Source organism: Ceratotherium simum, chromosome 3 (genome assembly GCF_057802395.1).
Source record: "Ceratotherium simum simum isolate JZ-2026a chromosome 3, ASM5780239v1, whole genome shotgun sequence".
NCBI lineage: Eukaryota > Metazoa > Chordata > Mammalia > Perissodactyla > Rhinocerotidae > Ceratotherium > Ceratotherium simum.
Genome location: NC_141902.1, coordinates 13,813,155 through 13,835,506, shown reverse-complemented (window position 1 = coordinate 13,835,506; position 22,352 = coordinate 13,813,155). Strand labels below are relative to the sequence as shown.

At 34.0% G+C, this 22,352-nt stretch overlaps 1 protein-coding gene across 8 annotated transcripts in view; it reads right to left on the bottom strand.

Annotated features, from left to right (window-relative positions):
• Positions 1-22,352, bottom strand: part of RALGAPA1 (Ral GTPase activating protein catalytic subunit alpha 1) — a 241,377-nt gene that overhangs the window by 175,478 nt on the left and 43,547 nt on the right. For all 8 annotated transcript variants that reach the window (XM_087422563.1, XM_087422573.1, XM_014792116.2 and 5 more), the window contains exons 3-10: positions 21,563-21,612; positions 18,463-18,520; positions 11,791-11,834; positions 10,267-10,444; positions 8,344-8,459; positions 5,701-5,839; positions 4,426-4,634; positions 2,520-2,759 (exon numbers count right to left, since the gene is read on the bottom strand). In XM_087422563.1, coding sequence (XP_087278689.1) covers positions 2,520-2,759; positions 4,426-4,634; positions 5,701-5,839; positions 8,344-8,459; positions 10,267-10,444; positions 11,791-11,834; positions 18,463-18,520; positions 21,563-21,612 — 1,034 coding nt within the window. The remainder of the gene's footprint in view (positions 1-2,519; positions 2,760-4,425; positions 4,635-5,700; positions 5,840-8,343; positions 8,460-10,266; positions 10,445-11,790; positions 11,835-18,462; positions 18,521-21,562; positions 21,613-22,352) is intronic.

The following is a 22,352-nucleotide window of genomic DNA, read 5'->3' as shown; positions in this document are numbered from 1 at the left end:
GGTGTAGTGGTTAAATTCATGTGTTCCGCTTCAGTGGCCCGGGATTCAGGGGTTCAAATCCCCGGTGCCGATCTACACACCGCTCATCAAGCCATCCTGTGGAGGCATCCCACATATAAAATAGAGGAAGATTGACACAGATGTTAGCTCAGGGCCAATCTCCCTCACCAAAAAAAAAAAAGAGAGAGAGAATAATGAAAAAGAAAAGGAAATACAGACATGATAAGAAAAATAGAAAGAAAGAAATAATATAGTATTAATAAATCCAAACATAGTAATTATAGCAAATATAAATATTCCAGTTAAAAGACAAAATTTTTTTTTTTAATTTTTTGTTTATTGCAGTAACAAAGACAAAAATTTTTTTAATCCAACTATATTTACAAGAGACACATAAAATCTAATGACAGGAAAGGGTTGAAAATAAAAGGATTAAAAAAATACATAAGGCTAATTCTAATAAAAAGAAAATGGTATGACTGTACTAATAGTACATGAAATAGACTTTAAGCAAAAATAATTTCTACAGACGAAAAGGGCCATAAATCAAAGGTTTAATTCACTAAGAAGATATATAATTATAAACGTGTATGTACTTAATTTCATAGCTTCAAAATATACAAAGAAAAATTTATGGAAGTACAAAGGAAAAAATAAACAAATCACCATCAGAGTATAAGATTTTAACATACCCCCTCCATAACTGTGAGGTCAAGCTGACCAAAAGTCTTAAGGAGGGAGATAGAAAAGCTGACCAACACAATCATAAGCCTGATCTAATAGACTTTAATGATCACTGAACTCAACAGAAAAGGATACATTCTTTTCAAGCACACAGGACATTTATGAGAACTGACTTCATACTAAGCTGTAAGTTTTAATAAATTTTAATTAATTAGTATAGTATAGACTATTCTCTGACCAGAAGAATCACATTAGAAATTTGTAAGAAAAAACTAGAAAAATCTAACATGTTTGGAAGATACACATTGCTAAATAACTCCTAGGTCGAAAAAGGTATTAACATCAAAATTAGAAAATATTTAGAAGTAAATAATAACAAAAGTGTGATATATCAAAATTTGTAGAATGTAGCTAAACAGTATTAAGAGGTAAACACCCTCAAAAATGCTTATATGAGAAAATGTAGTCTCAAAAAATGCTTATATGAGAAAAATGTGAGGCTAAAATTAAGAAAAGAACCACCAAATAAAATCAAGAAAAGTAGAAAGAAAGTAACAAGGAGCAAAAAATAATAAAGAGAAAAACAAACATAAAAGAGGATCAACAAAGCCATAAGTTTGTTCTTTGAAAAGACTAATAAAATTGACAAATCTCTGGCAAGAATCATCATTAAAAAAAACCAAACAAGAGACAAATACTAAGGGGAATGAAAAGGGGGAACATGAATATAAATCCTTCAGAGATTAAAAAGATTATAAGACAATGTAATAAACTCTACGTCAAATTTGAAAACAAATGCAATGAACAAACTCCTAGAAAAATAAACTTACTCAAACTGACTCAAGAACTAGAAAACCTGAATAGTTCTATAAGCTTTAAACTTTCCCACAAGTAAAGTATTCCAACACTATTTGTCAAATATCTTTTCCTTCTCATTTGTCACATATTCTGTTGACACAAACCTTAAACCTGGCAACTAGAACCAATGCCAAAGCTGGACAAAATGTTACGGCAAGTTTGTTTCTTTAACTTAGGTTGACAAGGCTAGTGCTGCCTCATGCTCTGTTTTACATGTCAGTTAAGTATGCGTAGGAGACAAAGATCTGCTTTGCCTAGAGAGCTCGCTGGCGCAGGAAGGCAGTGTGGCATAGAATAAAGAGCACTGACATGGGAAGCAGGATCTGGGAGTTTTAGTCCCGGATCTACCACTTACTTGCAGTGAGACTTGAATGATCCCCTTCAGCTACAAAACTCAATGATGTTTACCTGCAAAAGTTAAGTACCTTCGCTATTAAGAGCAAATGATTAGTTTTCATAAGGTTTATTTTCCACAAAATTTTATGTAATTGAGAATGTGCACTTAAGGAATTTCTAGCTATCTTTATGTGAAATAGCTTTTATTCTTTTTCTTTCCCTCCCTTTCTTTATTTTATTCCCCGAATAATACTTGCCTTAAGCAACTTTAACTTCAGAATGCCTTCGAGGACAAAACTGAGCCTCCAAAGGGAAGTTAAAGACAATGAAGACATCGTTTCTTATATTTATAAATCACTTTTTATTGATGGGAGAGAGAAAGATAATTTTATTATAACTTATTAATCAAATGATAGGAAAAAGTTTCAAACCACAAAGTAACTAAGAAAATCATTCTGATAACAGAAGGCATATGAGGAGGATAGTTATTAAACTAAAATCACCACAAATGTAAATTTTAAAAGTTAAATATAAACTTTAAAAAACATTTCCATGAAGAATAAATTTTAAATAGCTAAAAGTCAGTATTTCAATATTAAAAAGTCTATACTACAAATTAAAAATACTGAGAGGTTTTTTACCTGACGAAATATCTCTGTGACAAAGTTTACATTACTTCTTTTAGAAGAAAAAACTCTGCGAACGATTTCAATGTCTGTGAGATGTTCTTCATCAATGCTACAGAGACTGGATGAGCTAGGTTCTCGCTCCGTGAGAGTGCTTGTATTGGAATGAGACTGTTCTGGTTCCGTAGCTCTATCTGCTTTATCAGCACTATCATTTTTGTTTTCTTCTCTGGATACCAAACTAGCAGCTGCTCTCTAAAATAAAAACAAAAGGGGGAGAATATCAATCATTTAACTCGATATTTTGTCTTCTAATAGCAAATACTGGCAGAATCTAAAGCATTTCACAAGTAACGTACAGCACTGTTTAAAATCCAAGCATAGAGTTTCATTTATAATCCATTCTAAATAATTAAATGACAATGCAAATAACGCAACATCTAAGCAACATAGGGATACTAATCACCTAACCACCTATAATTAGATTTGTTTTTCAGTATGTTTGAGGTACAAACAAGTTACTAATTAAAGTTGAGTAAATGCAGATGGAGTTAGCTCTGACTTTCAATAAGTAAATAATTTAACATTGGACAATTTACTCAATAAAGCCTTAATGTTTAAAAATATCTCTATTTTACCTTAGACAAAATAACACAAGTAAAAACTTCTTAAACAAAAAACCAAAGGAATAGAAGAAAAATTACGTCAGAAGAAATAGAAATGAAGCTAAAAGAAAATATTAGAAAACTCTATGTTCTAATAACTTACTAAAATTTTCACCATGGCTGAAGAAGCCTAAGCTTAGGGAAAAAGTAAAAGTCTCAAGGTGGTGATAAGGAAATTACTACCACGGTATGATAGGAGGATGGTAAATTAGTTTCTGGCAAGTTACTTGATTTTTGTCTCAGTTTTTTCATCTATAAAATAAGATGGTTTAAGTAAATGATCTCTAATATGCCTTCTCAATCAAAAAATCTATGATTTTAGTCCACTAAGTTCTGGGATCAGAAAAATAGTTCTGCTTGAGAGTTTCCACATTTTTTTGTAGAGAACTTGGAACACAGTTTTGGGGAAAACACACCACATAGTCTGCCACAGATAAATAGAAGGCTAAGGGGAACATTAAGCCAAATTTTCTGAACTCTAATGAGCTAAATACACTTTATACCTTCACTTAATTAATTTTTAAAAGAGTTAAGAAGTCATACAAAACCACAGTATAAAATTTTTAAAACTAAATTAGGAAATCAGAGAAATGGAAAATAAAAATAGTAAAAAAAAAAAAAAATACTGTAATATAGACAAGTTCAGGAAAAACTAAACCGAGGAAAAAGGAGAAAGTGAAAAAGAGGAAAACTGTTCAATTAAAAATAATAATTTTAAATACTAGGCCCTCTTTGTATAGTTGTGCAATTTTACATCACATTTCTAGATTCAGTGTCCTTGTTGAAAGTCGGGGAATGAGATGGGGACAGGACTTTAAATTAGCATTCTGTGAATGCCTAGAAATCTAAAAAGAACTATGAAGATCCTACAACCATTTAATTGCATATTGTTTCCAACTGCAAGAACTTATTTGTACAATTTAGGATATTTGTGGTACTGTACAATTAACATAAAATACATAAAAATACATAAAATACATACATAAATACATACATAAAAATACATAAAAAACAGAAGCTGAGACTCATATATGACTGAAATAATCTTCAATATCTTCCAAGTTTTATTTTTTTATTAAGAAAACTATTGGTTCTATAATAATTGTTAAAATTTGGATTTATAAAATACATTTATACAAAGAAAATATCACTATTACTTGTTTTAAATATGTTCTACACCTAGGGCAATTGATATTAGTGGACAAATATCTTAAGCTTTCTCTAACTTTAACACGCTTGCCTTACATGTGTATTACCTGAATATTCTTTGGCAATACTTCACCTTCCATCCCAGGAATATGAGGTCCTGTATGTGGCTTTGGCTCAAGCCAGAAAGAAACCAGCCAACGAATGACAATAACACGAGCCTTGATGAAAGGCTCCTTTGTGCAATAGATTGCTTCATTGGTTTCAGTATCCTTCTTTATCACGACATAATGTGGCTTTGGTCTCATCTGTGGGATATCTGTGTAAAATAAAAGGAAAACAAAAACCAAAATGAGAAAGGAATTATGCTTTGATAAATCTACACTTTTAAACATTTGAGAAAACACTGTGATGACAGCCTGGTTTTAGAAATAGATTTAGTACAAAAATGACATTTTTAAATAATCTGCTAGATATCAGCACGGAATCTAGAAGAGTGAACCATACATGGCTGACACATGAAAACATATCTTTTTGCAAAATATCATTAGAAGGCTCAATGAACCCAGTCTAAATACAGAGAAGCTTCCAGAGCCATTTAAAATTAATGAGCGCTCACTTTAATTAACCTAAGACTGAGACACATATTTTGAAGTCATACAAAGTATGAGAATTTTTCCTTGATTTTCCAGCAAAAATATTTTTAAAGTAAATATTGTTCCCAATGGGAAAGCTTTGCTACCCTGACTAATTTAAGTCATTTCTACCAGCCCTAATGGTTTTGCCTAAGCCTGTTAGTTGCCTAAACTTGACAGAGCTTAAAATAGGAACATCTTTCTGCAAAAAGAACATTTCCTCATACAGACTGCCAATGCCTTCTATATATGGCAGAGATTTGCTTCTAACCCAGGATTTGTCCATGAGGCTCTAACTTCAAGGCTCCACCAGATGTCTTGGCACAGCCACTAAACACTGGACAAGACATGATCAAAATACATGACAGTGTAATTAATCACACAGAATTTGAATAAGACATACTAAATCGAACTCTTGAGGGACCTTAATAAGAAAACTTATAATATAGTTTAAGGATCATACTCAACATTAGACTTAAGTTTAATTTATAATCAAAACTATTTCTGGTGGGCTAACTTTTCCAATAGGTGAGATCCAGAGAATAAATTTTTAAAAAAGCTCTTCACTCTCAACAAAAATTTCCTATCAATAAAACTCCACTTTCAGATGAACCAAGGTATAATACCTCTAATCAATCAATACAAATATTAAATGGTATCGGTTTTCTATAAGTAACAAATGTCAACTTTACATTAAGGTATATTTTATGCTTATGTCTGATCTTTTGGAAAATTCCAAAGACTACCTACCAAGTGCAGGATGATATAAACTGTTCTCCTTGCAGATGTTTGGAAAAATGTAAGGCAAGTAGTATTTCTTAAAATGTGAAAACAAAAATGAAAATCCTCTTTCTTGGTTTTCTTTATTCTTCCATTCTAAACTTTTTACCTAAAAATGAATAACACAATTAGAATTATTCCAGGAGACAGAAACAATTATTAGCTATTATAAACAAGCCTGTAAAAGGTTACTTAAGCAATACACTAAACTGTTACACTGTGAAGATAGATATAGCTAAATTTATATATTTATGTATATAATTTATGTACATAAATATATAAAGGATAAATCTTAAAAACTGGTCTAATGCCATGCAAATGCATGATATATGTTATATTTCAAAAATCTTAGAAGTTAAAATGTGCTCTGGAAAACTGTCAAAGTTGACTCAAAATTCGGCTCTACTGGGGCCGGCCCCATGGCTTAGCGGTTAAGTGCACGCGCTCCGCTACTGGCGGCCCAGGTTCGGATCCTGGGCGCACACCGATGCACCGCTTCTCCAGCCATGCTGAGGCCGCATCCCACGTACAGCAACTAGAAGGATATGCAACTATGACATACAACTATCTACTGGGGCTTTGGGGGAAAAAAGGAGGAGGATTGGCAATAGATGTTAGCTCAGAGCCGGTATTCCTCAGCAAAAAGAGGAGGACTAGCATGGATGTTAACTCAGGGCTGATCGTCCTCACACACAAAAAAAATTCGGCTCTACTAATGACAAAGATACTAATGTTCTTTTCCCTTTGCCCCTTCCTAAATAATTCATCCTAAAAGTCATACAAAAACATATGTGAGAGGGAGGGGGAAGGAGTAAAAGCAGTGGCAGTCAAGCGCAGGTAATCAGAGCCTGACCAGAGGAAGCAGGGCATCCATGAAGCAGGGTAGCAGAAGCAGGAGTCCAGTGGGGACTCAGAGCCTGAGAGGGGTGAGGACATGTCCATGAAGTGAGGGGTAGGGGGATCAGAGGGGACAGAGCAGCAAAATATAGGGTGTGGGAATTCCAGCAGGGTGAGGAAGATACCTAAGTAGGAGGGATGGTAAAGGCCCAGAGTGGGCCACAATGAGATACCACTGTATACTCACTTTAGAACGGCTAAAATTATAGACTCACTCTACAACTGTTGGTGAGGATGTCTCATTCATTGCTGGTGGAATGTAAAAAGGTCTAACCATTTGGAAAACAGCTACTCTACAACCCAGCCATGGGTTTATTTACCCAAGGGAAAATAAAGTTTATGTCTACCCAAAGACTTGTTTACCAATATTCAGAGCAGTTTTATTTGTAATAGCCAAAAACTGGAAACAACCCACATTACCACCAACAGGTGACTGGATAACAAGTTGTAGTATATCCATACAATGGAAAGCTACTCAGCAATAAAAAGGACCAAACTATTGATACATACAACAATATAAATGATTTTCAAAATAGTTATGCTGAAGAAAAGAAGCTAGACCAAAAAAAAATATGTACCACGTGATTCCATTTATATGAAAATATGGAAAATACAAACTATAGTGACAAAAATCAGATCAATGGTTGCCTGGGGATGGGATGGTGGTGGGAAAAGGATGGATTACAAAGGGGTCCGAGGACTTTTAGGGTGTTAGAAATGTTCATTATATGATTGTGGTGATGGTTTCATGGCTGCATACATGGAATAAAATTCATCAAATTATATATTTCAAACATTGTAATTTACTGTTTGTCAATTATATCTCAATAAACCACTAAAACAATTTTAAAAATCTATATGAAGTGTACAAGCTTTTTTTTAAAGAAAAACTAGTAATAATAATGACAGTAACAACTATCCACTATAGAACACTTAACTGTGTGTCACGTAATTTTTTTTTCTAAGTACTTTGAACTAATTATTTAAGCCTCAACACCAAAATGGGATAGGTATTATTTTTATCTCTACTTTAAGCACAGAGACGTTAAGTAATTTGCCAAAGGTTCCACTCTCAGTAAGACGTAGAATGAGGATTCAAGCCCTGGCAATCTCGCCTAGGGTCCAAATTAACTCTATAATGTTTGTTTCCAAAGCATGGGGAATTTTTGTGTTTGGAACAGTTACAAGAAATGTGTATGTGCTGAGAGTGTTTTCATCAATCAGGACACACACATATCATATCTAGAGACAAACAGGTTATTTTATAGCATACATGCACCTAGAAATTTAAAAAGTACAACTATGTTTAAGTGTAAATTACATTCCCTGACCCCCACCCCATCCTCAGTCCACCTCCTCAGCTGCTGCCTCTTGGCAGACTGATCCCTAAATCAGTTATTAGTTTTTCACTTAGAATACCACAGCTGCTGATTATAAATGAAAGGATTAGAAAGGAAACCCAACTGGCTCACATAAGAAAGTAGAGTCTACTTTAAAATTTCTCCAGCTCCCTTTCCAAGAGGTTCATAATCCCTCCGATGAATTTTATTTCAGGAAGGGCATACTAACATATATTTTCAAAAGTAAAAATTTGTCACCCTTCCTTCAGGAAAATAAGCAAATATCTACTATGACAGAATAAGGGTAAGAGAGGGAAAAACGAATTACCCACACAGGATAGTAAGGGGGGGTGATAGTAAAGAAGATAACACGTACCTGAATTACTATATACTTTAAAAGTGCTTCAAGAAAATAGCTTGTGAGATCTTCCTGTCCTTTATCTCCTGATTGTGGGGGAACAAGAGGAGTGATTTCCTCTATAGTGACTTGAGCTACACAAAGACAAAAGAGAAGTTTAGTATAATCACAAAACAAATTTAATAATACAACAATGACCCAAATAAAATTTAACTGCAAAACATAAATGCAATGAATACTGCGTGAAAACGTTCTAACAATTGAACCTTGAAATAAATCTGGTAATCCTGATAGTCCATCAAAACCACCATAAACTTTAATAATCAGCTGTTTCATGAACCCTTTATTGAGAGAAGGTGACATAGGGATGGACAGACAGATATGCAGGAATTCAGAGTCAATAATATCTCACTTGAGAAAGAACTTCTCATGATATTTTAAAATTCACATTAAGAGTGTTCATTACAAAAATTCCATAATATAATGAGAAACATTAATAATAATGTGTTTATTCATCTATTAAAGGACAATCTGGGGGCCGGCCCCATGGTTTAGCAGTTAAGTGCGCGCGCTCTGCTACTGCCGGCCCAGGTTTGGATCCCGGGCGCGCACCAACGCACCGCTTCTCCGGCCATGCTGAGGCCGCGTCCCGCATGCAGCAACTAGAAGGATGTGCAACTATGACATACAACTATCCAGTGGGGCTTTGGGGGAAAAAAAGGAGGAGGATTGGCAATAGATGTTAGCTCAGAGCTGGTCTTCCTCAGCAAAAAGAGGAGGATTAGCACAGATGTTAGCTCAGGGCTGATCTTCCTCACAAAAAAAAAAAACGACAATCTGATTGCTCTGGGTAATGACCATGCTAACTCTTTAAGGTAGCCTCTTAATTCAAAGGATGAAATACTATTTCCTTCTCAAAATGAAATAAAAGTTAGCATCTTAGTTCCTTGATTACAAAAGTTCACTTATAAAATAAAACGTGTACATCTTTTTACTTTTCAGATATTCAAAAACATTCATTATAACAAATGTAAATTCAAAAAAAAAAAAAATCAATCCACAACTAGATGAATTCTCTTAAATATTTCCTAAGCAGCACAATTAGCTCCTGGTTTAGCACAGGCAGGTCCCAAAACCTGTTCCTCAGTAAATATCAGCCAAGTAATTAAGCTCACAGAAATGGATTTTTTTACAGTCCTCTTTGCACAAAGTAAAACATACTTGTACTTCAATGTACATCCAAATTAACTCAAGGACACAGGACGATATACGAGAATTAGAAATTAAAGACAAATATAAAATGGTCTGTATTAATCATGTGTTTCTGATGCTTTAACGTCAGGGGCCTTGCTGGCCCTGGAGAGAATGGCCCTCTCAGGGCTAGCTAATTACTAGAGATAGTACACGATGGGCCCCGAGAGTGTGCCTTCCATATGCAAACCAACCAATCCAGAGCCCACACCTCTACTGCCGCCTCCAGTGGGCTCTCACACTCTGGGCCACTATTCCCCTGACCTAATCATCCCAGGGCCAGGTACCAGGCAACTAGGGATAGCCCCTTTGCCCCAGGGCCTGCTGAAATTATCCAACCTAGCCAATCACCCTGCCTCAAACATTCCTGCCCGCAGAAACCACAATAAGGGCTCTTGCCCATGATACCCGCACTGCCCCGACCCGCCCCAACTGATCCTGATGCTTCCCCGTCTGGCCACCCTCCCTGGTGTAGCATGTCCCCTCCTCTTGGGAACTGTGAGTAACAAACTGTTTTTTTAATGGCAACTGTCTCCTGATCTGTTGGCCTCATCATAACTGAATAATAATAAAAACTACATTTTAAACCATGGCCTTGGATTACCCAGTCAATAAATGTACAGACATTTAAAAATATATATTAAGAGACTATACAGAAAATTTTAAAATACTAGACCTCATGAATCTTACTTTCTTGAAGGTTGAGTGGAGGATTAATGAGATTATCTAAAGTTCGAGGTCCATGTTCAGATTGTGGTGCTGAAAATCCAGGGATTAAGCATGAAAACATCCAAAGCTGTTCTTTGCTGCAGTTATTCTGAAGAGCTTGCAACCATAATAAGAAAAGACGAACACCTTCCCTCCTGATCTAAAATAAAATGAAAAACAGTATTTTTATTTATAATGGATATATTTTCCTCCTTTTAAAGCCAAAATTCTCTAGAAGATGATTACAGAATGATACTTTGCAAAGAGGGGAAGGAAAGGAAGGGAGGAGAGAGAGGTAGAAGAAGACAAGGAAGTACAGAGAGATATTACACCCATGACACTTATTGAACCCTTATCTATAAATTTAAATTCATGGATTTTGAACAAATAAAGAATGAACTTGGCCTCTAACTACTTAAAGCCATCAGGTAATTTTTATCCTATAATTTTCATTTGTAAAAAATCAGAAAATCATTTTCTTCTTGTTTACATCCCTCCTTCCCACCACCACCAGTCTAACGGAAAAAGCAAGAAGAGAGGGCAACCACTGTTCCTTGCTGTAACGAGTGTGGTAAGAGGAGGAATGGTTATGGGGATCCTGGTACATTGCTAACTCAACGCTCTTGTCCTTAAAACCTTATCAGTCTCTGAGATTGTCTCACTTATTATTTGCTGCTAAGCTGCAAAGCAGGAATTTTGGCCTATTACTATATTCTAAGGACCTAGGACAATTCCCCAGACACAGAAGACAATAAATATTTGAATCAATGAATGAATTCTCTCCCAGGAAGAAAACGGAAAAATACAGAGGAAAATTCAATCTCTGACAAGCGAAACACCAAGTTCCTCACTAGCCTAGCCACACCGGTAGCTTTGGGAGTTACCTACCACAGCCTGGTTAACGGCTACTGTCCAAGCTATTCAACCGCTGCCACCCTCACGGTTAGTCAGGTAGCAGGATAAAGACACAGGAAGCCTTCTTCCCGTGTGCCGCTATACCCAAGCCTTGATGCCAAAAGCACCTACAATATGAGACTTCTATCTAACCTAAAGCAAGATGGTTTTGGTCTGAGTAGCTTCTCTTAATCACAGCACAATGAGATGATGGGAAAAAAAAAAAAAAGAAAGAAAAGAAACAAAACCAACACTTTTACACAGATCTCCTACTTTCCTATACATCTAAGAATAGCTATGGTAAATGAAGAAGAATTCACTGAATGACTAAATAATTTTTGTTTTCTGGGGACCAGAGTAAAGTAATTCTGGTGAATGAGTCAATGCAGCGGCAAAAGTACAACCATTTTTCAATAGACTGGTCAATCTAGTATGTATTTTCATACATACTGAGTATGTTGCCATATTTTAAGTGACTTCACTTCAATTAAATGAAGACAATTCAAAATTCTTTAGGAAAAAGGTGACGGAGGAAAAGCGGAATAGGTAGCTATATGCCTTATCCAGTTTTTAAAAAGTCATAGAAAAGAAATACAATTATATGTATTATACCTTCAAGGAGTTTCCTGTGTGGAGTAGTTTCTTTAAAATCAATCCTGAAAAGAAAACATGATTTTAAATATTCATATCATCTTATTTGTTTCTAAATGTCAGAGTTCTCGGTCAGACTTGAAAACACTATAAAACAAGTCCTTGGCAACCTCCAAATTATTCTTGGTGACCTTGATATCCCTCTGGTCATAATCTTGGGACCAGAAGGGCATATAAAAAGTCACCTTTTCAACACATGGTTTATTGCAATTGAACATGATTTATTCTATTGAAACAAACCCAAACAAACCCCTAAACCCAAAATTGCATTTAAAATAACCATGTATGTATATCTCCTATTTAAAATGACTAAGAATATAATTACTTTCTCCATCACTAATACAAATAAAAACCACTGTAGAAAATTTCCATTTAGTTAACCACATAAACATCTATAACTCTAATATGTCCTAATAAATATTTCCATTATACTAATTAATTTTCTTTTTCAAAATATTCAAAACCATATTTACTATTCCTTTTTCTTTCACATTATACAATATTTCAAATCTACAATAAAACACTGAAATAAACATTAACAAACATCCAAATGTCCACCATTTGGTCTGAACAAATCTAAACACATACAGTCCTATGTTTCTTTTAATTTCAAAATTTCAAGAATTTACATTATCTATAATGTTTTATCTAACAGTAAAAGTATTATTGAAGCCTTCCTTGAACCCATCTCGAATCATTTTCTTCCTTTCCTTCCCAGTGGAAACCATTACCCAGATTTTGGTATTAATTATTTCCAAAAATATTTTTATATTATTAATACTTATTTATAAATCCATAAAATATTTAGAATTGGTTTATATGTTTAAAATCTTATAACAGTAACAAGAATTTCTTCCACACCTATTTGTTCTAATCCTGCATTTATTATCCTTTCTAGTAACATCAAGATTACATATATAAAATATATATATATAACGATCAAACCTGTGACTTTATTTGGTTAAGTGTCATTTGTCATACAAAAATAAGCTTGGGGCCGGCCCGGTGGCGCAAGCGGTTAAGTGCACGCGCTCCGCTGCTGTGGCCCAGGGTTCGCTGGTTTGAATCCCGGGCGCGCTCCGACACACCGCTTGTCAGGCCATGCTGTGGCGGATTCCCATATAAAGTGGAGGAAGATGGGCACGGATGTTAGCCCAGGGCCGGTCTTCCTCAGCCAAAAGAGGAGGATTGGCAGATGTTAGCTCCGGGCTGATCTTCCTCACACACACACACAAAAAATAATAAGCTTTAGTGTTTCAACAAACTGTGTTGATTTATCTGCAATTCCCTTCCTTATGGTTGAGCAAATTCAATTTCTTAAAGCAATACTATGTAAATCCCAGTCCTTAATCAGCTCTCCTAAAATATTTATATATGTTAAATGCATTGTGGTATTGTGGATTGGATCCTGGAACAGAAAAAAGAACATAAGTGGAAAACCAATCAAATCTGAGTTAGTTCGGAGTTTAATTAACAGTAAACAAACAAAACAAAACCTTATACATGTGGTATCATACAAAACAAGTCATTCTATAAGATGCTTTTCACATCTAACATTAGCTTCTAAAATTTATTTATTTTATTTGTGTGTGTGAGGAAGATCAGCCCTGAGCTAACATCCGAGGCCAATCCTCCACTTTCTGGTGAGGAAGATCGGCATTGAGCTAACATCCATGCCCACCTTCCTCTACTTTATAGGGGACGCCGCCACAGCATGGCTTGACAAGTGGTGCGCTGGTGTACACCCGGGATCCAAACCTGCGAACCCCCGGGGCACCGAAGCGGAGCGCGTGCACTTAACTGCTACACCACTGGGCCAGCTCCTGAAATTTATCTATACTGATCTATGTAGCTCTAGTTAATACATTTTAACTGCTGTATACTACTACTGCATTGTATGAATATACCATTAATCATCTTATCTGTCTTTATGTTAGGACATTTGGTTTGTTTTCAAATTTTGCTCTTCCTAAGAATACTATAATAAATGTTCTTGTTCATGATTCCTTGTACACGTGTGAGTTTCCCCAGGGTATATAAATAGGAATGAAATTACTCATCTTCAACTTTACTAAATATTGGAAAATTCTCTCCAAAGCAGTTGAGAAAATTAGCAGTACTACTAGCAGTGTGTGAGAGTGCTGTGGTAACACATTCTTGGCAACACAAAACACTGGCAGATACTCTAATATTCGCCAGTCTGATGAGTGTTAAATATTTTAATGTTTTCATTTGATGTTTCCTAGTGACACTGAGCATCTTTTCATTTAGCCATTCAAGTTTCTACAAATTGCCTGTCATATCCTTTGTATGTTTTTTTAATTGGGATTTCTGTTTTGTTTAATCTAAGAGTTCCTTATACATACTGGCTACTAATTGGTTCTCAGTTCTATGAATTGGAAATATATCCTTCCAAACAACTCAACCATGTTTTATTGACTGAGATGGGTGGTATCTTCTGATGTACAAAAATTTTAAGTTTCAATATAGTCAATTCACCAATGTTTTTCTTTCACACGTGTATTTACTGTATCTAAAGAAATACTTCCCTACCTAAAACTTATAAAAATGAACCAAATAGTCTCTTCAAGAAGTTTTAAAGTGTTGCTTTTCAAATTTAAGTCCTGAAATCCATCAGAAATTTATTTCTGTGCACCGCAATAACAGAGTTTCTTTCCCCCAAATAGACACCCAATTGTATTACTAACTCTTTCAGGGTTTATAACGAAATGAAATGCTATCTCAATCATATTTCAAGTTTCATATATAAGTCTGAGTCTTTGGCTGGCCTTGAAGTCCTTTTGCATTAGTCTACTTGTCCATCCCTGCACCAATGATACTGTCTTAATTATTACAACTTTATAACACATCTTGTTATTGGGTACGAAAATATCCAACAACACCATCTTCTCTCTCCCCTGTGTTATTCTTCCAAGTTGCTTTGGCTTTGATTTTCCATATAAATTTTAGGATAAACTTGCCGGGCTACACTAAAAAGTCCCTACAGGAATTCTGAATAAGAACTGTTATCTTTATACTGTCAAGCTTATCATCCACGAATATTGCATAAGATTCCATTTATTCAAGTCCTTTCTTGTTCTTTAATAATCATATCATTGCCATATATTAATCTAATATTTTAAATGACTACAGAATATACACTTTCAAGCACACTGGAACATTCTCCAGGAGAGACTATATTCTGGTCCACGAAATGTGTCAAAAACTTTAAAAAGATTAAAATCATAAAAAGTGTATTTTTTGACCACAAAAGAATTAAGTTAGAAATCACAACAGAAAGAAATCTGTGGTAACATCAAATATTTCAAAATTTAAAAAATCACACTCTTAAAAGAGTTATGGGTCAAAGAAACCAAAAGGGACATTAAAAACTACTTTCAACTGAAAGAAAATGAAAACAATATATTAAAATTCATAGGATGAGCTAAAGTAAAGCTTAGAGGTAAATTTATTGCCTTAAAGGCCTATACCAGAAAAGAAGAAAGGTAACAAATTAATATCCTAGACTTCTATCTTAAGAAAATACAAATAGACAAGCAAAATAAACCCAAAGCAAGCAAAATTGTTTTAAAATATAAAAGACTAGAATGGAAATCAATGAAATAGAAAGCAGAAAAAGAACAGAAAAAATTAAAAATACCAAAGTTAGTTCTCTGAAATGATCAACATTGATGACAAATGCTTAGCTAAAGTGGTCAATAAAATGAGAAGGAAAATACAAATTACCAAATTCAGAAATGAGAGGAGACATGACTACTGACCCCATAGGAATGAAAAGGATTATTATGAGAGACTAACTTGAACAACTTTACACCAAATTAGACAAATAAGATGAAACAAATTCCTAGTATGATACAAATTATCCAAACAGACTCAAAGACAAATATAAAATCTGAATACATCTATAACAACTAAAGAAATTGAAGTAACAGTTACAAATCTTCTCACAAAGAAATGCCCAGGTCCAAATGGCTTTACTTGTGAATTCTACCAAATATTTAAAGAAATAGTACCAACTGTTCACAAACTCTTGTTAAATAAAAGAGGAGGGAACACTTCCCAATCTATGCATAAGGCTACTGTTACCTTGATAATAAAGCCAAAGACATCACAAGAAAAGAACACTACAGAGCAACACCCCTGATAAACACAGAGGCAAAAACCTTTAAAAAATTATTAGCAAACTAAACTAAGGGACGACAAATGGTAACCACATGGGATTTATCTCAAGGATGCAAAGTTGGCTTAACACCGGAACCAATTAGTGAAATACACAATATTAACAGAATAAATAATAAAACCACCAATGACACTGATAATGATCATGTCAATAGATGCAGAAAAAGCATCTGACAAAATACAATGCCCATTCATGATTAAAAACTCTCAACAAACTGGGACCAGAAGAGAACTTTTCCAACTTGATAAATAGCATCTATAAATTTTTACATCATACATAACGGTGAAAGACTACTTTCTGCCTCACATCAGTAATAACGCAAGCATGTCTGCTCTTACCACTTTTATTCCACATTGTACTAGAGGAACAATAAACAAAAAAAGAAAGAAGAAATTAAAGGCAACAGATTAGAAATAAAAAAGTAAAACTATCTTAATTTGCAATTGGCATAATCCTATACATAGAAAATCAAAAGGAATCTACAATAAGACAAATAGAATCAACGAGTTATAATAAACTAGAAACACTATAAATGTCTATTAATTGATGAGTAAATAAATGGTATAGCCATACAATAGAATAATATGCAGCAATAAAAAGAAATGCTGATATATGCTATAATATGGATAAATTATTATCCCCCCCAAAATTATGCTACGTGAAAGAAGCCAGATGCAAACAACTACAAACCGGATGATTTCATTTATACAAAACTGCAAAAAGACAAATTTATTGAGGACAGAACGCAGATTGGTAGTGGGAAAGGCAACTGACTGTAAATGGGCTCAAAGGAATATTTTAGGGTGATGGAAATGTTCTAAAACTGGACTGTGGTAACTCTAAATATTAACTGAAAATCACTGAACTATTTACTTAAATGGATAAATTAAAGCTACTTTAAAAAAATCAACTAGAGTCACTGATTTATTTTCCTTTATACACAAGACAAAAAAGAAAGGAAATAGAGTTTCAGGATTCTTCTGCATGACAAAGAAAAATGACCATTTATGTATTTTCTCAAGTTAGACATTTATCAGAATATTAATCATAACAACTAGATAGCCTAAAGGTCCTTTGGAGATTTAAGGCTACGTTCCTCAGGAGACACAATAAACTTTTGAAGTTCAGATGTCTCAAAAGAAAGTTTCTTCACAAACTTCAAGGACATTATGATTATGAAACACAAAATAGGATTTCATTATTCTGTTGAGCACCTTATCACATGCTTATTAGCAATTCATATGTCTTCTCTGATCTATTTAAATATTTTGCCTATTTTAAAAATTGATTTGTCTTATTATTGAGTTGCAAGTGTTCTTTATACATTACAAGTACATCCTTTTCTGTCTCGAACTTTATCCAGAAAGTTTATTCTAAAAGGCTCTACTATTTAGAATTTTGTCCTTTTTAGCCCCTACATCAATATCCCTCCTATTATGTCCAGAGTTCCTTTTGTTTCTGGAACTGCTAATTGGGATGGCTCACAGTTTCAAAGCCTCAGAGAAGATTTCATTTGCCATAACTGATTAAGAAATGTAGGATCTACACAAATCTATGACTCCCTTTTTTAAGAGAAACAAATACGATTTTTACAAATGAATACAAGGCCTATAACATTCTACTTCAACAGTGTAGCTCTCGTGGCCATCCACCCCCACGAGAGAAGGGTCATGATAATCACTAGCAATCAGCCCTGACAACACTGAGACACTGAACCAAAGCCAGCAATTGCCTACCTGCAGACTCTTTTTTTTAATCTGAGGGGGAAAAACTGTCTTATAATGAGAGCTCGAGAGGCCTGTGGTGATACTGTGATTGTTACAGAACTAGACTTCAAGCTGGCAAGCATCTTGGCTTAGTTTCTGGGAACATAAAGTCTGTGGCCTCCTGCCTATTTGGTCTCTGACAGTAAGCCACAGTAGGTTTTCTTTTTTTTTCCCTTTTTCTTTTCAGCCTCATTTTATGATCTCGGAAGCTCTACTTTGGCTCCAAGTAGTAAGCTTAACTCCAGTTCCCCCGTTTTTTGGTGTAGAGCAAACTGCCAGCTGACACTGCCTGCTTTTAAACCTGGAGCCCACGGCTTCCGCTCGACTTGGCATTTTGCATTCCTCTTCCATTTCTGATTTACAGGGATGTTTATTTTGATGCTGAGCCTGCTTTCATTTTTTTGGTTTTACACTTTTATCATCACTGCTAATATATTCAGAGTAAATGAACAGGTGGATCAAAGAAATTTAATATGCCATTTTGACTGGAAATCCTTCATCTATGTTTTTATCTTATATTCTCAGTATGTCTAGTCTGGTATTCTTTATTTTATTTTTACTAAAGTATAAATTATGAACTCATTTTAAATAATGACCAATCCATTAAAGAGCATTTTCATATATTATCATTTCTTCAAATGTGAAACACGTATTTAAATTACTTACCAATACTATGAAACTGCCATCGCTGATGAATTCTTTCTGGAAGAAGTTGTAAAATTTTCTAAAAATCAATATGAATAAAACAAAGAAAAGAATGAATAGCAAGTAATGAGTCCACATCCTGCTCAATGTGAAAAATTAAACAAAGAGCTTACACTAAGCCTTTAGAGTTTCTTATGTAAAAGACATAATTTCAAATACAAAATAGTCTTTGGGCTAATCTGATAGTGGCATTATTCACAATAGAGATACTGGCATTATTTCGGCCTGCCATACTGATCAGTATTTGAAAACTAAAAACAACAAGCTATACTAACAAAGACTTGGAATAGGAAATTAACGAAATTTATCTTTTACAATGATGTGGAAAGTATATTTCTCCTTAGTGATTACATACTAACTCTAACATATCAAAATGCTCATTTACTATTCTTAGAATTTCTACATTGTGGATATTACTCATTAGTTTTGAATTCTTTCAGATATTAATACTTGTGACATTTTCTCTCACTTTGAGTAGTTCTTTCTCCTGTTTTGATAAACCTAGGAGAAATATTTTGATTTCACAAAAATACCATCAAATATTTGTACTGAATTAATTCAAACAATGACCAACCCATTAAAGAGCATTTTCATATATTATATGTTATGATACTTATATGTTATGTATGTAGGTACTTATATGTTATGATAGCTATAGGTATGAGAACAAAATTTAAAAATTCTGGAACCCTACAGTTAAGCTAACATATAGGTTTCCATTAATTGGGAACAAACACTTCTTAAATATAATACTTTCATAATTTTTCCTTTAATTTCCTTTACATATTGCACCTGTGTGGATTATTCTAGATCAACAGCTGCCTTACTATGCTGCTGAACTATGCTCTCAATACTCATCCATTTGCTGAATGACATTGTGTGTTTGTTGTTATTGCTGCTCTTACTACTATTATTATTTAGAAAGACCATTAACTGAATGTTCATAAGAGCCGAACACTAAAGTAGATCCTTTATAGAATGGTATCTCATCAATCCTTGCAACCATGCTAAAATGAGAGTTTATTAATTTCATTTGACAAATGAGGAAATGGGTTAAGTAACGTGCTTAGGTTAGAAAGTGGAAGAACAGAGATTCCAACCTCAATATGCCTATTTTCAAAACTTGTGCTTTTACACTATTCTTACTCAAAGGATGGTATACATGTTTCACACTTCTCTATCTTCCCTTTGATGTAATCTTTAGTTCATCTCATACAAGACAATGATGAAGAAATTATAAAGTCCTTCACAGATAAACACTGGTCCCACCTGGGATACATAAACTTCTTTACCTTTCCCTTCCTCATATTTCTCCCACAGCTAGCCAACAACTGTATAACTGTATTTATTTTGGTGTGAAAAGAAATAAAATTATAGAAAGTTGAAAAGACGAGTTTGTGAAGTACTCAAAAGCACTCCTAAATTATGACTATTAAATTATACTTTAGAGTTAACCCCTTATAAAATGTAAATAAACATGTCTATATCTTTTTTATGTGGTTAATATAAAGATGAAAGAAATTATGTGTATTCTAAAGAAGAAAACAGAATACAAATCCCATGCCATATTATTAACATTACGTAATGATGCTTTTTATTCCAGAAAAAGGAAATCACTTTATTTATAATTTCTCGATTTTTTTTTAATCATCATTAGTCTCTAAAGGTAGAGGTCAGATATTATTGTCTCCATTATAAGTAGAAAAACAGAAGCACACAGGTTAAATATTTTTTCCAAAAGATGAAAACTCTGTATCTAATATCTTTTTTCTAATAAAATTGAGTGATTCATTAAAGATAAACATTTCTATTCAAAGAACAACAAATGATCAGTATATATTACATATAGGAAAATAAACATTGTTTTTTAATAAAAGGAATACCCTGAAAAAGTTTCTATTAACTAATCAATCATCTCAGTTTCCTGAATGTAGGGCAAACATGAATATCTGAAGGAACACTTTCTAAGAATTATTATCTGCTTTCTCTGTGGGTACTTTTCCTCTTTCTCAAAACATCCATGTTTTAATACTACCCTTGTAAACAGTCATGCAGACACTTGGGGAAGTAAATATAAGCAAATTCCTCAAGGTTAATGACTAATGAAAATTAACTGCAGAACAGGTACCAACACCAGTTAGTTCCCTCTGGAACTCTTAAAAAAACAAAAGAAAATTCTTTTTTTCAGCTGTGACTAAATCAATAGCTAAGGAAGATATCAATTAGATTGTTCAAATTCTTCTAAACTATATCAAAATACTCAAAATACAAAACAGTGAACTATCTTGAGCAGCAGACAGAATAGCTCAATCTTTAGAAACTGATTTCCAAATTCTTTACTGCGCCTTTCAAGTTACGAGGTCTAATCCTGACTTTCCCCAGATCTCTAAATTCTCGATAAAGATCAGAATACTCCCATCACTGTTTGATTTGAAAGACAAAATGAAAAGCAAGAAGTTATTTTAAAAGCGGGTGTGTGTGTGTGTGAGAGAGACCCTAATTTTCATCAGGGTGCGAAAAATAAAACACAAATCTTAGCAGAGTATCAAATGTTGCTATGTTTCCTTCTGTTTATTTAGCAATAAAGATTTGTCCCATCCCAATGCAAAGTAATATAGAACAATTTATAAAACATTTAAAACCATTTTATACAAGTTTATAATAAAAAGCAGCTAAAGAAGAAATGATGAATTCCTTAGATATACAACAGTTCCAAGCACTTACCCTCTCAGGTAAGGATGTTTTAGGATTAAGGAAAAAAAAAAAAACTCTCCATGTATGTAAACCTCCCACAACTTAAAATTTTCATTGTTTGCAAATACATTGAAAATAGTACCAATTTTGTGGTGTTGAGTGCATAAAAACATAATCTATGTTTGTACCTCAAAAAATAATTAAGAATTAAGTCAGGTATATTTTTAGGTTTAAAAATGTGATTCAGTTCTTGGCAAGTATGGCAGATTCACAGTGTTTTATTATATGCTTCATAGTTTCAATATATTCCTTTGTATGTTCCAAGAATTATTTTTGGAAAAAAAAAGTTAGATTGGCAATTACTTACCTCAAAAATAAAAAGTATAGCATCCAATTCTTCCCTTTGAGACTTGTGACCTAAAACATTTTTACAGAAAAATATTTTAAACATTATCATTTTGTCTTCATTGTTAACAACCACTTAAAAAACCTTAAAATATTTTAAGCATTGAAGGTTTTTTCTGATTCTTCGATAAAACGTTTAAAGCACATTCTGTTCAATGTGTAGACAACATCATAGCATCTCTCTCTCCTCTTTTTCAACAACCAAATTTAGATTCTACATATTTATGTCTAAAGACAAATGATAATATACTCTGGAGAACTTTAAATGAACTCTGAAAATGAAAATATGACAATGTCGATTCAAACCTGACACGTGCTCCTAGGGCAGAGCAAAGAAGGTGGGGAAACAGGTAAACCTGACCAGGGAAAAGCGAATCTTCTAAGCCTCCTCAAAGTAAAAATGGTAGTACTACTAACCCACAGTGTGAGTGGGGTGTCTAAAAGCTATCTGACAAAAAGAAGTGAAATAATACTAAAATTCCAACGTCTAAGAGTCTATCTTGGGTTTTTTTTTTTTTTTTTTTTTTTTTGGTGAGGAAGATTAGCCCTGAGCTAACATCCACTGCCAATCCTCTTCTTTTTGCTAAGAAGATTGGCCCTGGGCTAATATCTGTGCCCATCTTCCTCTACTTTATATAGGATGCTGTCACAGCATGGCTGGACAAGCAGTGTGTCGCTGTGCGCCCGGGATCTGAACCTGCAACCCCCAGGCCGCCGCAGTGAGGCACGCGCACTTAACAGCTATGTCACCA